Raw genomic sequence first — 18,834 nt, forward strand, 5'->3', positions numbered from 1 at the left:
ATAACCTGTTTAGATTTTAGCCCCTGCTTACACAACCAAAACCAGAGAGGTCTGACTGCAGTGTTCTGAAAGGCAGCACTGTAGCAGTGAAACCAAATGGACACGCTGGACAATTAGTCTGTATTCAGCATGACTCAAAAACACATATGAGATCTGTCGCCCTCTTGAGGTTTACTTGATAACACTTTCATGAATGCACTGATTGAACCTGATTGAAAAATGCTGGGAGGCATGCATGACTGTGAATTGTAATTGTGTTACTAACACTATTACTGAATCTATCATTAATAGCCTACATTCTAACCATCCTCCATTATCAAACCACCCTTAATTAGCCTAATTATAATCATTGAAGATCAGAATTAGAGACAGGCAATTACATGGTAAAGGCCAAATTTGAATATCATTGCTAGGCCATGTACATAACTTAACCAATTTTCTTTTGTTATGTTATCAATACTAGGCTACTGACAAAGTAGGCCTAATGCAGCTCACCTTGATTAAGAAACAATGAATATGGCTAAATAATAAAATCATTGGAAGCTAATCATTAAAATATACGTTTATAATACATAATTACACAGCTACTCAACATTGTTGTTAATATATAAAATATTTTTCGACTTCCTGAATCCCGGAGTCCGTCTCCGGGCTTTTCGTGTTTCCATTCACATCTCAATTCTTGGCTGTGTTCGCCAGCGCTCAGTGTTGGTCTGTGAAGGTTTATGATTGGCTGATGGGAGATGAGAGTCTGGAGGCTCGCGCTTCATACCCGCGTTCGTGTGTTTACACTCAGTACTCAAGGCATAGACGAGCGGCAGCGTCAGGACTATGGCGCTCCACAGATAACAGCGGAGATCCTACAACTTTGGCATTATATTCAACGCTTACGGACAACTTTCCCTTCTTGTCCCAGCTGGAATAAAGCTGTCAAGTACTTTTGTTTTCGATTCGTTCGCGGAAGATTCGGTTGTTTTCAAAGAGTTCCTGATAAAACGCGTTGGCTGGTTCAGTGGAGTTGTGAATGAGATGAACTTTACGCAGGTTGTTGGCTGCTATCTTGTTTTTTTTTTCTACGTACGAGGACTGCAGTGTGCCTAGTTGAACATTTTGTTAAAACTGTAATTCCAGTTTTATCGCGTCCTTATTTAGGGAAAGTTCTGGAGCACGGTGCAGTTTTTTATTTATTTTTTTTGTAAGTTTGTGAAGTTTGAGGAGGAACCCGCCTCCACATTTCACACTGTTTAAAATATCCTTCGCAAAGGATTCAGCGAGACTTCAGCCGACTGGAGCGAGAGCACCTGGGGGGAATTTGGCAGTAGCGTGACCGGGTGAAGATGCTCTCAGCGTGGATACACCGCGACCAGCCTCCCGTTCGCTTTCTCGGTTTTGTTGTACTCTGCGCAACCATTGTGATCCATGCAGGTACGAGCTTTTTTTTTTTTCAGTTTAAGAAATTGTACTAAATACTTCATTATACATTCAGTCTTTACACATACTGTAGCGCAGGAGTGCGTTTTCTTAGCAAGCATTCATACATAATTAGGCTACACACCCAAAACATAAGATAAGTTAGTGATAGTGAGGTCGTCAAGCAGGATTTGTATTTATAATCAGGTGATTCATTGGTCGTTTAAAATAAAGCTACATTGGCCTATTAGGCGACACTTTTTATTGCTCAAAACTGCTACAACCTTGCACGAGCTAGACTAAATCATTAGGAATTAGAAACAATGCATTGAATAATACTTGCTTTTGTTGTTTCACATTACTAAATCTATCCACACATTATCTCTTAATTATAACATGTGGCACTGTTCAATTTAAATATTAAAACATGTGCAGTGGTCTATCTATCCATTGATAGCTGGATACTATAGTAGTGAGGCAGTGTGTTCGGTAACTAAGAACCAGATGAAGGGATGTGCATGTTCACTCATCTCTCTCTTTCCCATCAGAGAGGAATATTCTGTTGATCTCTTCTCTTTCTGCTTGCCATGCTGAGCTTCCAAGTAGCGGATAAAAAGCAGAACCCCTGGTGTTCATGGAGTAATTAAGGTTTAGCTCGATGCCTTCCTGGCTCCTGAAAGACAGAAAAAATAATAAACCTTGTACTAAAAAGGAAACAACATCTGAGGGAAAGTGGAGATAGTCAGTTCTGTATTTTAAATATCTGTCCCTCTCTTTTATATAACTTTTCGGGTTTGATATAGTTTATGGTTACGTTTAGCATGTGCTCTTGTTTAAGTGCTGGTAGTCCTTTCCCTGAAGATGTTTTTAAAGCTTAATTTTGTATTGGGTAATAAATGTAAAAGTAGCTTATTATTATTATTTTTTTTTCAATTGTAATCATTGATATATGTGCAAGGCCTAAGATGCCCACTACTGCATACAGACTTTGTACAGAAGAATTTGGAGGAAACAAAGTGGATTTGGCAGCAATGATTGTGCAGCAAGTTGTACAGTCCTCTAAAAACTCATTCTGAAAATGAATAATTAAAATAACCGAACCATTTGCTGACATATTTGACAAGTTATGGAATATGGATGTAATACATACATATACAAAGGAGGAATGTTATTGTTTCTGCATGAAGACTTGCCTGCCTTCTGTCTGACCTTAGAAGTGATGGGAAGCAATGAAGCGTAAAAGAAATCTCTCTCTGTCTCTGCTCTCTGGCCACATATGTAATCAGATTGACATGGAATTGCACATTCAAAGCCTTTAGCTGATTGGTTTTCCAATGGGAGTTAGAAATCGGAAAGAAAAAGGACAGGTTTGACTTAACTTAAGATGTGGAGACGAGACGGATGTGTACGGTATAGTTTAAGTGTCCTTCCCCTTAATGAACTACCTGTAGACATGCCTATTTCACCCTGGGGGTTTTAATAGGAATGAAACCGGGGCTAGTTGTCTCACAAGGGAAGAAGTCTACAATTAACTACAAAGGTTTGAATTTGATCTGAAAAGCTAAAAACTGTGCTGAGGATATTTATTTCGGCAAGTTGTCGCACTTGTTTTTTAATATTATACATTTGTAATAAAATGTATAGATACAGATTTCTATTGGTTTGATGTTTTTGCACATCAGCGAACTAGAGTTTTGCTGTTTTATGAATTGAATTGGGTTTTATAAATGATTTCTTGTTAAAATTTTACAATAGAGTGTTTTGACACACAATACTGTAGTGAGGCTGGATGTGTGTTCAGTGATCTGCGTCTTTTGTCTTAGACAATAACAGTGTAAATGTTCAGTTGCTTTTTTGTGTAATCGAGATTAGATAAACCCAGAAATATTCACAGTCATATAAAAGTGTGAAAATTTGTCCCGGTCTCTCCTATACAGTATACGAGAAACTCATTGCATACATCAACCGTTTGCAGAAGCCCTTCTCTCGTTGAGGAGATGCCAGCACATATTTCATATCATCCATAAAACATCAGAGTCAAGATGGATAACGTTTATCTTCTCTCTCATTCTGTCCATTCCTGTATTCTACCTTTCCCCCCTCCTGTCTGTCTGTATTGTGGATGTGCTGAGCTCAGATTTCCTGTATGGTACAGCTCTCTTAGTGTTGACATACACATTAATTACCCAGACTGCCAGGAACCCATTTCTGTCTCCTTTGCCCCATCAGCTTTTCTCCTCCCTGTTTGTGTGTGTGTGTCTATGCATACCAGGGTGTTTGTTTGGCAGAACATTCCTGTATACACGCTTGAGCTGGATCGAGACGGGAGACGTGTGCTGTTGTGTAAGTAATGGAGTCGCACTGTCTGGATTTGCGTGCGCGTGTTTTGGGAGTCGGAGAAGATAACGCACTCGAGACTGCTCTGAACTCAATAGGATTAAGTTTAGGCCCAGTGGCCAGCACTGCTGGTTAAAAAGTGGGCGGGAATAGGTCAAGCTGAAGTGCCTAAGGTCAAGATGGAGGAGGGCCGTGTGCTCTTGCTTGCCCATCGTGTTCGGAGAGCATAACATGTCGGATCCTCCCATGTCAAGGCTGCCGGAATTCTCCACTGGTAGTCCAGGGTGTGGGAGGGATAATTGGTTATCTCTGTGAACAGGTCATCTGTGGTTGAGTTTGCTTGCTGTGTAAGGTAATATACACATAGCAAAATTCAGTTTTCAATGCAAATCAAAAGGCAGAAAGGAGAGAGAACTTAAGTAGGAAGAGAACCAGTAAGCCTTGTAATTAGGTTTAGAGGAAGGGAAATGCGAAGGAAAGAATGCATGGATTTGTGCGATGTCTAGCAGAGATCTGAACCGCCAGTCTTGTGGTGTGCATTAGCTTTATGGCCACTGTGGGAGGCAGAGAGAGGGGTGAGAAGGCATTGGAGGAGATCGCTGGTTTTCAATTCACCCTCCATACTGTATTATTCATCAGTGTAAAGTGGACCTCTTTAATATTTTAAAACGGTCTATGGTTGTGTCTGTGATCTGTTTATGATGCAATCGAATCCTGAAGTGGTTTTGGACATGTGTCGTCTGTGCATGCAGGCTTGAGTTTGTCGGGACAGACACTTGTTGAGTTGTTAGTAGCAATTTATTATTGCCTGACTTGATTACATCGTGAACTGTCAGATGATTTTCAGCATGTCTGCATCAGTCCGTATTTATTATTATTATTTTATTACATTTTTAACTATACACAACAAAAACAACAACAAAAGCTTCTCAGTATTTTACATAGATTTTCAATACCACCTCTTTTCATAGGGCCCTTTCACACCTACCTTGTTTGGTCCGGACTTTCGGACTTTTCAGTTTGGTCCGAATCAAAATTCTAGGTGTGAAACCTCCCCCGGACCACGGTCCGGACCAAACAGATTAAATTTGGTCCGACGAAAATAGGTAGTCTTGGTCCGGATCAAACTGAAAAAAAGGTTTGGTTCGTTTATAGTGTGAAAGCATTATGTATGGTTTGGACTTTGAGGCCTTTTACAGGAAGTTCTGGTGGTTCCCAAAAAGCCGAAAAAACAGTAGGTGGCAGGAGAAATGAGCCGTGTAGCACATGGGGAGATGAGGAGACAAGGTTTTTATTTGAAGTATGGTCTGATGACATAATGAAAAGTCAACTTGCAATATTCTTCTCCTGCTAGCGATGATAAAATGTTCGCATGACGAGGTCGTTCATTTGGCGAATTTGAACTAACCTTGTGTATAGTTGGTACTGCGGGTAAGTATGCCATAAAAATAACAATATAGTTGCAGCGATATGCGTCTGTTCGTTCATGTTGTTGAAGTTACCTGGCGAATTGAAAACATGCTGACGCCTGACGCACATCCATTTACTAAACCAATCAATGTCAAGATGCAGCCCACATAGATGATGACGACAGGACACAAGTATGTCACGTAACGTTCTATAGTGCGCTTGCTTGCATTATTGCAGTGTGAAGCCAAACCAAAACTTTCTGAAAGTATAAAATGGATCAAAACATGAACTTTGGTTCGGACCTTGGTGTGGACTTTCAGGTGTGAAAACGCCCTTAGTCTTCTATTAACACCTTTCCAACTTTTAACCACATTTTAAGAATGATATGAATGGTTCCCAAAGTTCATTAAAATACTGTATATTTATCCCTTAAAATATAAGTTATCTTTTCCGTTGACATTTTTGTTGTCCATTTCTTTTAGCCCACATCCTATACTTGGTGTACAAATACTTTTCCAAATTTTAAGAAATGAGCCGTTTTGCTTGAAGAATACACATCATGAATATATACTCTTTTTTTTAACTTGATCACCTTAGGATATTAAGGAAATAAAAAAGTAAAGGTGACAGTGGAATGTTAACATCAAGGAACTTCTCTATCATTTCTTTCACACCTTTCCAAAAAATCTTGACTCACACTCTCATAATGATATAATGCACCTTTAAACTCACTGCATCTTTTTAGTGTCAGGGACATTTTCTATATATATATATATATATATACATTTTTTTAAATTATGGTGCAAATTTATGGTGGTGTACGCACATTAGTGCATCCATATTTTATACTTCACAAAGCATTAAAAAGGATATTTCAGCCAAAAACTTCTATCTGATGCATACACCCTTTACTGTACAGACAAAAAAAAAAAAAAAAACGTTTTCAGTCCCAGAATTCTCAAGCACCCGATTTTTCTGTTTCTAGGACAAAAAATGACCCATGCGTTTATGTGGGAAAGAGTGTGTGAAGCATGAAGATCAGACCGTTTCAGAAAGTGCAGCCATATCCATCTAATGCTTAAGAATGGGAGAGATAGAGTGGAAGCCAGAGAAATATATCTTAGAGAGATGTATTGAGATAGATGGTGCTCAGGGATTGCCTTTTAAATAGACTTTATTAAAAAAAGAGAGCGAGATTGAAAAGTCAAGAGTCAGAAGCATTGGCATTCAGGCATCATTAAGTCCTTGGCACAGTCTGAGAGAAGAAGACAACGACGGGGCGCGAGGAGGAGGAGAAAGAGTGAGGGACAGCGACAGAGAGGGGCGTTTGATGAGCAGATCGTTGAGTGGAGATGTTTTTATTAAGGTTCTTATCGATGCCTGGAGCTCTCTGTATTAATGGTGGACATTTTTAATGCTTTGCCAATACTGTGGATGTACGCCACCATAAATCTGGAGCAAACAGGAGAGAGAAAGAGTGTGGGAGATGAAGGAAGAAGAGACAAGTTTAAAAAGATTTATTACACGGGTTTCTGTAGTTGATTCTAATTGGTCCGTTGTTGTGTTCAGCAGTCATATATTTATGTATAATAATGGTCATTTAATTGTACATTTCACTGTATATCATGCAACATACCATCATGTCTTTCATATCATTTTGCTGCATGTCCTTTTATACCAGGATAGATCACTGTAGTTAAAACTATTTTGGCAAACTTTGTAATATAATTTGTAATATAATAATATATATAGTCCGTTACGAAACGGACGAAAGCCATTCCTGCCCTACGTTTTTCTTCAAGAAGCCGTTTCACTTCGGTGTGTACGTCACTATAGGGAAGAAAAGACTATCGCAACTCCTGTTTCATGTCGGCTTCAAAATGGAGAGAAAATGTTGTTTAAATATTTTAGCTAACCAGTTGATGTAAAAAGCAACTCTAATGGCAAATTAATTATCGCTTTCTACTTTATATTGGATTAGATCGTTTATTCCAATTCAAGTTAGATTTCAACTCAAATCAATATTTAAATTAATACGCGTCTTTTTGTTTATTTATTAATTTGGGTTCGTCTTACAATTAAGCATTGTCTAATGGTCATTATCACAAAATAAACCTCTTCAACTTCACGTCAGGGTGCCTCCTGTCCTGATCATCCCGTCTGGGTTTATTATGCAATAACGACCAGCTGATATTGCAAAATTCTTGTTGGACTTGCAGCAGCAGCAGAAACATTGACTTCAAGGGTACGTGACAGAGGAGGAACAGAGAAGCCGTTCAGAGAAAGTTGAGTGTGTGTAAAGCGATGGGTGAATGATGGGAAAGCAAAGAAAGAGAATTTAATGAAGTCAACGCGAGGAGTGGACAGTTGAATGAGAATACAAGAGAGGGAGGCTCTTCACCCCTCCCGGGTTTACGGCAGCTGGATGGTGGTGGTGGGTCGGAGGGGCGGAGAGTGACGGGGTCCGTAGAAGAATGACTCGGTGGGGTGGCTTTGTGCCGGGGTTGAATAGAGAACTGAATGGGACTCTTTTCTGCCACCGTGTGTGGTGTTGTTTGTGGGGTGAAGGGCTTGAGGGAGGAGGGGTCGGCGTGCTCGGACCTCCTTTAGGCAGCGAAGGAGTGACTGACAGTGTATGTTTGTGTTTCCTGTCTCGGCTTTCCATTCATAGTCACACTTCTTATTCAGTTCTCACAAACACCGCCAAGAGCCGACATGTTTCAGTCGGAATTCATGGGGCTTCACTGTACATATGACCAAGCCTTTCATCTTTTTTTTCTTGCTAACGCCAACATAATGGCTCCAATCTTCACTCTTCCTTTCTAGGAAACTCCCAATGCCTGAATATTTCACAATGAGCCAGACCTTCAGCCAATGCTCATGCCAAGCCAACAGTGTCTTTGGCGGAAAGCCTTTCCCCAGGCTGCTGTGTCTGGCAGGGTCCAGCAATTGCTTTATTCAGAAGCTCCATTCCAAGCCCAACTGTATGACAGACATCTAGGAGCTCAGTTTGTCAAACAGTTTGCTGCGAGTTGTGCTGGCTAGAGAACCCAAACCCCTCATTTTGATTGATAGATGGATGTGACTTGTAAGTTGGTCTTTTTTGCTCTCTAATCTTCTTTTCTGAGTCTGACTGGCAAACAACTGCTTGCATTAGGATCTTGAAAGTAATATGTGAAAGTTAAAAGAGTTATAAAAATAAGGAATGAAGGGCCTTCAGCTCAGACCCCCTGATGGTGCCTGTGGGGGTCTGGGTAGCATGTCGGATTCCTTTCGGCAGGGGTCTGGAAGCGGTGGTGCCAGGGCCACGTGAATAGTCTCCTGCGGTCCACCTGCCTTTGTGCTTCCTGCCTTGAAAGAGACTTTCTGAGGCCATGGAGATTTCCCTCATCTTCTTAGCCTTCAAAGGAAGTTCAACCCGGTCCATGCCTGAAGATTAGACCTCAGCCAATCTGTGGCTTATACCCAGGTGTGACTATTATAATTTTGTTTCTGTGTCTCACACAGAGGAGAGATGATAGTTTGCACTGATAAAAATGAATATTCCGGGTACAGTAAGTACAAGTCTGTAGAATGCTGTCGATTGTTGCTTGAAATAACTTTTGACGCCTTAAAAGAACGCATTTACGCACTGTGTAGTGTTTGGGGCAAGTGTAGAAAGGTTATCTATACCTACAAATCTGTGATTTAATTAAAAACACACACAAACTCAAAATTCCTTACACAAAATAAAAGCCTTTCAGAAATACTCTAGAAATAGTTCATAAACTAAATCTAAGTCAATATTCTAAATCTAAATCTAAATTAAATTCTAAATCAACTGATATATTTTAATTTATATACATATATATATATTTATAAAAAATATTGTATTAGACAAACAAGTATTATACAATACTTTGATTAGACAAACATTTGAGAAAACATCCAGAAATCCCCCCAAAAAATGTAAATTGGAAAAATATGATTTGATTTATTTCGTCAGCCATCTTCTCTCTTCAGTATGTCATTGTTTTTATTGTCAAACACCTTTCTCTTGTTCTTTTTACTAGTCTATTGAATCTCCGTTCCACTCCTGTTTGCACACTCCCGCATGTGCTCTCATTCTTTCTGGCTCCTTTATTGTGATGGGGGTTAGTGGAGTTGCCTTTGAAAGGCGGTGTAGAGAATCCTATCTCTCGGAGTTTAACGCCTATTAAGTCTCCCATCTGCCCCAGGGTTGGAGGAATATGGGGATCTGAGGACCTCTTGGGGTTTTTATTAGGGTTCCTCTTCCATGGTTTGCATGCTGCAGGGGACCTCTTGGGAGGGATGTGACATCCCCGTCTTACCCGAGAACACACACATGCTTGCTCACGGGCTGGTTTTCAATGTCAAAGTGCTGGAACGAAACGTCCCCTGTGTGTGTGGTGTGCTGGTAAAGGCAGTCTGATGGTGTGTGACCAAAGAGTAATGTCCTCTTGTGGCGTCTCTTTAGTTTTCTTTGTGCCAGATGTAAAAGGCCACACACAATATGCTTTTGTAACACAGCAACTCTGACTCTGCCTGACCAGGAAATGAGAATGTGGTGTTTGCCACTCAAGAGAAGTGTATAAATGTTAATAAATATATATAGAGAGAGGTCCTCAAATAGAATTCCACAGTAACAGCAATGCAGTGAATGTTTTTTGTAGTGGATTTTCTGCGTAGGATTTAACCTTTACTCATGTCATGAGCCCAATTGACAGTCAATCTTTACTCATCTAAAGCAGGTCATGTCTAGTCCAAGAGGCCTGGTTCCACAGTCAACGCCCTTGGGATGAGTGTCGTGGATTTTGGCTGCACCCTGACAGCTGGGCTTGTTCTGGAACATACAGAATAGTGATGCTTAATCCTCATGGAGTGCGTGTTGTTGCCACTTCCACACCCTCTGGCATGACTCCCAGACTGTGGTGCTGTTTTCCCACCGACCAGGTTCTGGTTCTGGAGCCACTACCCAATCTTGAATGTTGAATTTTTTTTCGCTGCATAAGAAGGTCAACCAGGATAAATTGGTTCTGTAATGCTCCTTAAACCTGTTTTTGAACTGGGTAAATATAGAGATTTTTCGAATAATCACAGTCTTCATTTGAATAGTCCCAATACTAAGTGTGAATGTTAAGCAGTCTATGTTGAATGTAATTCAATAAAAATACAGTTTTTCTGTAGAGTTGTTCTTATGAGCTGGACATAAAAACAAACAAACGTTTTAATAAATCTGTTATTTTTATTCATTCAAAAAGACTGCAACCAGTGTCTCCTGATTCCTGAAACAAATTACTTGCGTCAGAAAAATCGGTACTTTTCATGTTAAAAAATACAAATTACTGGTTGAAATGAGTCTAAAATACTACACTAAAATAACATTTATTTCATTAGCGGAACAAAATAAGCTAGATTAATATTATACATGAAATGTACCCAAATGAATTGCAAAAATTTGGTCTCAAAACTAAAATAAAACTGTTAAAGACAACAAATGTAACAGCCAGATACAGTATGTCATTGTTCAGCTCCACCGCCGATTGAAATGTGGGCTCTGGCACGAGAACCAGCACCATCATTCTTGGTTTAAAAGGGTTTGAGAGGTAGCAGAACCTGACAAGTTCTAGGTGATGGCATGATTGAGAGAGCACGAATTGGACAGTTCAGTGAAGCAGAGGGGATCTTAACTTGGATTCACAGCAAGTCCATGTTCATAAGGCCTGTCAATCAGGTGTGATTTCATACACCTCACTTGTACAAACCCACTTCACCACACATCTAGATTGGATTGACAGATGGATGGCACGGCCGACCTCACTCTCACCTCTCTGCTCGCTCAGTTCTGCTCCACCTCTCTGCTCCGATTAGCAGGTGAGTGGAGCACGGTGCAGCTACTTGCAGACCCAGTGCTTTACTGGGACATCTCCTATAAGCTGTCACGGCCAACACTCACCCACACCACTCCTGCCCATCCATCCATTCAAATTGAGCACTGTCCTTATGTCTGTAAATCACAGCCATGGGGTTGGCTTGCGCCCTATCACAGTGTGGCTCATGTTTACGAGGATTAAGCAAACAGATGGACGGCCATGCTGACTGGTGTGGCTTCATTAACTCTCTGCGCGCCCATTCTAAACTCCGCCGCCCCTGCACATCTCGCTCCGGACTCCAGAATTGAGCCAAACCTGAGGTCTGTGTGGAGGGGGGGCAGGATTGCACTCATGAAGGCTGTGAAGATGTTTATTGATCTGAAAGCTGAGATGTGGCCAAGGTGTTTCTTCTTGATTGATTAATGTTGAAGTGAAGCGGTGGGACTTTCTTTAAAGAATGATTTTTGACATCATGTTGTCAGACCAGGGGTGAGAGAGTGTTTTTTTCTCCTTACGGAGTTCTGTATGTGACTGTAGGTCTACAGTGAGTGTTGAGGTTTGTATGGCTGTATGATATTATGAAATGTATTTATTTTTATTATAAATATTTATATATTAATTGGTGATATTGGATATATATTACCGGTTTGGTCGGATATATAGTCGGAGCGGTTTGTCGGATCGGCAAGGTAAAATTCCTTGTAGGCCTGAGGCGAGAGTTCAAGATATTTCTACGACTCATACGCGAGAACTGAACAAGAAGTAGAGATACACCGTGTCCTAACTACACGCGACGCGACGCCGCGACACGCGATAAAAGGTATCTTTTCCACGTTAATCAGAGGTTTTGTCCTTACCAGACGTGACGGCGACACGCAAAGTTTCTAATTTAGAAATGGTTCCTATTTCTGCAACGTCGCCACTGGCAGAATGAAGAAATTACACTGGTTATGAGTACACATTATTTATTTTTAGTTAAAAATAGGTCACTGTGGCACAAGATAATGGATAATTTACCTCAGATTTTGAGAGCAGATAATATAGCCTTCAAAATGAATTCTATGCAATACAACTGTACTTCATCACAAAATTAGTCAATGAGTATGTTTTGTTAATGTTTAGATTTTTAATAATGTTATTTCTTGATTTGATTATGTCCTTCCTTACCCATTTCCAATGCAAGTGCGGGCCAGCAGTGCGCTTTTACCCACACGCTGTTCTGCATGGCTGTGATTTTTGAGTGTGGCGTCTCATAGTCGCGTCGCGTCTAGTGTGGACAGACACACTTTCTGTCGCTGGAATTTTATCGAGTCGCGTGTAGTTAGGCCACGGTGTTAGATCGCAATCCTCGCGCATGAGTCGTGGAAATCTATTGAACTCTCGTCTCAGGCCTACAAGGAAGAAAAGGAATAGTCGAATAAAGTCGTTATTTTTGTTTGTTTTTTCCCGCACAAAATAAGTTTTCTCGTCGCTTGATAAAGTTATAGTTGAGCCACTGTTGTCACATGGAATATTTAAACATTTTCTTCAATGACTTTCTGGGCCGTCAAGTTTCATGCTGCGTTCACGTGCTATGGAAAATAGGATATTTTCCACTTGTGAACTGGTATTTACCAGTGTGTTGCGTTCAAGTGCTTTTGTTGTCGTAATGTGTTAAAAAGATGGAGATCCAGACCTGTTATTTAGCTAAAACTATTTTAGATTGCTTAAGTCATCTGCAACAGCAAGAAAATGATTTATCAAAACTCAAAAGGTAAATAATATGCTGTATATTTTGAATAGTATATCATGAATAGTATATATTTTTACCCTTCACGACTCTCTCGGTGCTCTCCGCCATTTTGAAAAGATCAAAGGTTATCTCATCTCGGCAACTCGTCCATCAAAATATTCTACGAGTTGCCCAGTGGAAAATACCACATGAGGGGGTGTTCATGTGCATTTTCCACATCGGCTTTTGGTATTTACCATAATTACCATAGCACATGAGCGCAGCATCAATCCTTTAGGGTGCCTTTGTGGTAGTGATCCAGCTCTCAAATTTAATCAAAAATATCTTACGGGGTTGGTACAGCATGGTGGTGAGTAATTAATGACTTCGTTTTCATTTTTGGGTGAACTAACCCTTTAAGCCTCACAACCTTTTGTGTAATATGTAGCATTTTAACATTAAACAACTGAATCTTGGATCTTAATTGCTGACTAGAGCTGGGACAGACAGACATCCAGCAGGCCATGGGATAGAGAGGTTTGATAAAAGATACTTTCAGAAGGACAGACCCACAGGGAGTCTTTGTGTGTATACTCCGGTCTGTCAGGAAAGATGTAAGAGTTGTACCCTACGTTATGTCACTCAGGGGTAGACCGGTGGAAGAAACAAACTGACATGAAAGACTAACTTCTGCATGTTTCGAGGTCAGAAAATACTTTTGGTTGAGGACTTTTTATTTCCATCTCTCCATAACAGGGATTTAGGCACGGATCTGTGAGGGTTAACTTATTCCCATGCACAGATTTTATACTTTGCAAAACAGATTTTATATATTTATATCTATCTATATTTATTTGTTTATTTTTTTTTTATTAACTATTATTTATTTTATTTTATTCTTCTCTTTTTATTTATTTATCTATTTATTTTTTCAATATTATAATTTTAGTCATTACGCTTATGTATTATATACTGTTATTTATTTATTATTTTTAATTATGTATTTATTATTATTTTTGAGATACCATCACTGTAACGTCAACTCTCTCAAAATCACTTCTAAATGCAAATTTGGTACTTTTAGTTTTAGTTGTAGAATGTTGAAAGTAAAATGGTGGAGAAAAGAAGAGATGTGTCTCGCAGTCATTTGCTGCTTAAATCTTCATCACGCTGGCTGTCAGTAGCAAATAACGATTATGTTGCTGTGTACACATCCTCGTTATTAAGTGCAAGAAAGCTTTTGTTTCATTGATTTAAATTACCAAGTGTGTCTGACAGGGAAAAAAGCGAGCCTTTGTCAGTTGATGTGTCCACCCACGTCTCATACTCTTGCTTACAGCTGTGTTTGAGCATTTATTCCTTTTTGAGCAGTGAGCGTGTTTAGGTCGAGTGACAGCTATACAGTGGTGTGGACTGCCTGGACACTTTAGCGCCACAATTTACACATTTGTCCTGAAGGTACAGACACATTGGAAATAATGACCCATAATCGACTGGAGACAGACGGAGAGAGAGAGAGAAAGAGAGAGAGGGAGAGAGAGAGAGAAAGAGAGAGAGAGAGAGAGAGAGAGAGAGAGAGAGAGAGAGAGAAACGGTGGGAACGAGGATAAACAGAACATATCGAAACAAACCCATCCGTTCTCTGTTCCTCTTCCCTCAACGAGAGGGCCAATTACATGACTATGTCTTACCTGTCTTTCATCTAGTGAGGGGAGCAGTGTTGAAATGACAGTCCTCTCGCATGTAATTACACAGAGACGTCCTGGATAAGGGTGTCTGTCGCACCCCATGACAGAGATACAGCCTTAAATACCTCAGAGGACATAAAAAGAGTCGTCTGACTCGTTTGATCAATCTGAACCTAGAGACTGCTTCTCTTTTGAATAGTCTGTGTGCTTAATCCCCTTTTCAATCTAGTTTTGATGGTTTATTAGCACTAGTTATAAACTATTGTTACTCTCTCACTAACAGAATGTGTGATGTCTGAAATAGGCTTGTTGAAAAAAATCAAGTTAAAGACTGGACAAAGGCACTCAGAGAGGCAGAATTAATAAAATATATACAATGACAATGTTGTTTTATAGATCAGCAGTACTCCAAAAATGTGAATTTCAAGTTTGAGATGTACATGTAAAAAATATTATAACATTTATTACCCAAAACTTCCTCTCCAAGAGGACAAGCTACTGAAACTAGGCTGCAATGTTACAAACTTCTTGGATTTCTAACTATAAAATATGATTTACATATCAATGATGCCTTTGAGTATTTAGAAACTTAGGGAACCCAGTCACTCTGAGGTTGTAAAGTATGAGCTATATTACTTTTGTCACGATGATGATCGATTTCCAACTTGGATACGAAACCTTAAATATAAATAAATATATATATATATATATATATATAAATATTCGATACCATTTCCAATACCATGGGGAAAACTGCCATATACATGAATACAGATTAATGATCAGTGAGTCTATTTGTCTTTTGTTCTGATTAACAGACAGCAGCAGGTTTTTTTTAGGCTGCTGTCACTTTAAGAGCAATGCACGGACCGAATATATACTGTTACACAACGTGTTCTCTCTATGTTCCAAAACTGACTGCTTTTTCCTGATCCACTTTTGGTGTGAGAGCAAAACTTGTGGGAATGAGTAAAATTATGCGTAATACAAGCACTATTCAACCGGAGCGAATGACACGAGTGAGTGAGAGGAGGCGGGTGTGTGCCATTTCACCATCAGAGAGAAGAAAGAGTGAGAATGCGCTGCTAGTATCAGTGTATCGATACAATGGAAAGAAGTATCGGAACAGTTTCAGATATGTCCGTATCGATACATATCGAAATATGATATTATTGACAACACTGATTTGTCAACAGATACTGTTATTACTGAACATTTTTCCTAAATGTGTTTCCTAAATTGATTGGTTTAATTATCATCTTGAGAGTTTGAATTAACATTTAACATGAGATAAGGGTGGTGGTAGATGGGGTGGTGATGGTGCAGTGGATAAGACACATGCCTTTGGTGTGAGAGATCCGGGTTCGAATCCACTGTGAGACACTAATGTGTCCCTGAGCAAGACACTTAACCCCTAGTTGCTCCAGAGGCGTGCAAACTCTGACATATATAGCAGTTGTAAGTCGCTTTGGATAAAAGCGTCAGCTTAAATGAATAAATATATGTAAATGTAGATAAGTTCTTGTGCCGTAAAATTACCACCACAGACACTGGGAAACAACATATTCTAGTCTTTTTATATACTGTGCTGAGGTTTACAGGGGCTGGTTGCACCAACACTGCTCAAGTTACAACTTAACCAAGTTTTGACATAAAGTGTCACTAAGTTACAACTCACTCATTACTAAATATTTTTGCTTTGCACCTTTAAACTTACAGTAGTTGATCAGGAGTACTGTTGAAATAAAACAGCAGATTGATTGAATTTTATCAGTAAGCTCATGTTTTACCCAATGTGCTTAAATCCTTTAGACATATATGTATGATATTTACACTTGGTTATAGCTACATTTTAAGTGAGAGAGAGAAAGAGCATTGTGAGTAAATTTGTTAGTGGCTTTTCAACACAAATCTGTCCTACAGCACACTTCTATCCATGTTGTGCATGTCAAATAGAATTAGTCATAATAAATACTGTACATTTCTTATGTTTTTTTGTATCAATATTTATTTAGTGATCCTATTCATTTAAAATACAGTTTTCGGAATGTTATTTACATATAAAATATCTATGATGCCATTCGTGATGTGTAGTTTTGTATTAAACTTATTTTTTACCGCATTAAAATGAAAGATGAACTGAAATTCACAGCATTTTAACATAACTTCTGCTCACATTTTTAAAAGCTGCTTTTTTGTACTGAGGGTAAAATTCACAGTTTGTGACTATGCAGCCATTACTTTACGAGAGCCTACGACCTAGTAGCTACGTTCTGTCTCAAGAACAAATGCTGCAACCAAAAAAAAAAAAAAGTTACAAACTTTATTACTGTGTACTTTACGTTCCAATAACTTATGAGAGGCGGGTGCAACAGAATAAATAATGTTATATCTTTGTACTTTATGTAAGGTATATAGTATTATACCTAATATATTATTATGACAGTATTTTCTAGACTAACTAGCCTATAAATATAATAACGTCAGACTGCAGTCTTCTGTGAGATTTAAGAGGCTTTGATGTCATGTATGCTCGAATGGCATGCAGTTCACCACAATTCATCAAAAGGTCAGAAAATAAAGGCTTCTGGAAAAAAAAAAAGATTTTGAACAAAAGACATATAAATATATGAAACAGAGGAGCGGGTTGATTTAATTTTGCAGCTATAGCAGATAAAACATCGTCATGCGCATCTTAATGGCATTTTTATGCGCATGTGTGAAATCTTACTGGCAGTACAGATCAGATTTTTTTATATATATATGTATATTTCATAATGTTCCCAAAGTAATTTAAATTTAAGTAAGTTATAATTTAAATTAAAAATATATAAGTTATACAAGACTCAACTCATTTTTAAAGTAATTTAAGTTAAAATGACTTTAAAATCCAAGTTGAACTCCAAGAACTTTAAAATGTAATAAGGCAGCAACCTTTTTTACAGTGTGGGTTCCCCTTTTTTGCTGACTTAAACACCATTCACACCAGGGTGCAGAGCAATCACTAGGGGACATGTTTTCCCTATTTTTAATTTCTATACTCATATATTTTTGGTCCCCAAAGAACAACAGTTCTTAAAAAAAAAAACCCAAAAAACAACGTTTTTTGTCCGCTGAACATTTTAATAATCCAAACTTCCAAAGAATCCTTTTCCAACAACCTTTTGTGGAATGGAAATGTTCCATGGATGTTAAAGTTTCTTCATTAACCATTATAGACAATAAAGAACCTTTATTTAAGAGTATATGTCCATCCCATTCATTTTTCAATAGCCATATTTACCCACGCTTGTTTTGTTTCAGACCTGTGGAACAAAAAATATATTTTGAAGACTGTTTCAACTGTTTTTGTCCATTCATTCATACATCTATTGAATGGACACTGAGAGGTTTTTTTAAATATCTTCTTTTGTGTTTCACATGAAAAAAGAAAGTCATACTGGTTTGGAACGATATGAGGGTGAGTAAATGATGACAGGATTTGGGATTTTTGGATGAAGTTCTCTCATTCACTCCTCCCGTAATCAGGTCGCTCCTGAAGTTTCAGGTTTTCACCGACTGTTTTCTTGGATCACAGCCCTGGTGAGAGTAGGTTTAGCTAACTGGTTCATACTCGGTCACTAGAGGATTTTCAGTCCTGGCTTTCAGATTTGCTTTGAGGCTGAAGAGAGAGAGCTGGATGGCCAACGGGAATGGAGGGTGGGATAGAGGGGACTTGCAGAAGAGAGAGAGAGAGAGAGAGAGAGAGAGAGGAATTGCAAAGGGATTAGTGTGGTTTTGATGAAATGGTGTTGTCCATCTCAAAAGACCTACACAGACTTATTATCAAATGGTGTCCGCAGGAGGGAGTTCAACCCCCCACCTAAGCTTTTTTTTTTTCATGCTCACTTTTCCCTTCCTGTTTATTCAAAGGATTATGGATCCCTAATCTCTTTGAACCATAACTCAGATTAGATTCTGTATTATTTTTAGGGCCGGGCCTGTTCCCAACTCACGCTCATACCGACCATGTTACTCTAATAGAAAATTGATTAAAATGCTTTACCACTGACCAAAACAAGAACATGACATCAGAGTGATGATATAAGCAAACTACATCATTTTACAGCACATGTATTCATCCCTTCATCGTCGACGGTGACACACTGCAATTGATTTCTTCATTGTAATGTTTGTGCTTTTGTTCGTGTGAACGTTTTAGCATGCCCACGGGGAGATCGAAGAGACTGAGATTGAGCGGGAACAAGCCAATTTTGAGAACATTACTTGATGAGCTCTGTCATTGTGTCATACATATTCCCCCTTCAGCATATTTTCTCTGCTGATTATTTCGGCATACTTGGCCTGAACTGCCCTCTTTTTGTTTATGTACTGACTCAGGGGCAAAAAAACACACCAAGGATTA

The 18,834-nt window shown here is 39.0% G+C and overlaps 1 protein-coding gene across 4 annotated transcripts in view; it reads left to right on the forward strand.

Annotated features, from left to right (window-relative positions):
* Window positions 1-723: 723 nt before the first annotated feature.
* unc5b (unc-5 netrin receptor B) overlaps window positions 724-18,834 on the forward strand; it is a 59,845-nt gene continuing 41,734 nt past the window's right edge. For all 4 annotated transcript variants that reach the window (XM_039672083.2, XM_039672084.2, XM_039672085.2 and 1 more), the window contains exon 1: window positions 724-1,425. In XM_039672083.2, the coding sequence (XP_039528017.2) occupies window positions 1,338-1,425 (88 nt within the window). In that variant the 5' untranslated portion in view covers window positions 724-1,337. The remainder of the gene's footprint in view (window positions 1,426-18,834) is intronic.

Source organism: Pimephales promelas, chromosome 11 (assembly GCF_988280905.1).
Source record: "Pimephales promelas chromosome 11, fPimPro1.hap1.1, whole genome shotgun sequence".
In the NCBI taxonomy this organism is placed as follows: domain Eukaryota; kingdom Metazoa; phylum Chordata; class Actinopteri; order Cypriniformes; family Leuciscidae; genus Pimephales; species Pimephales promelas.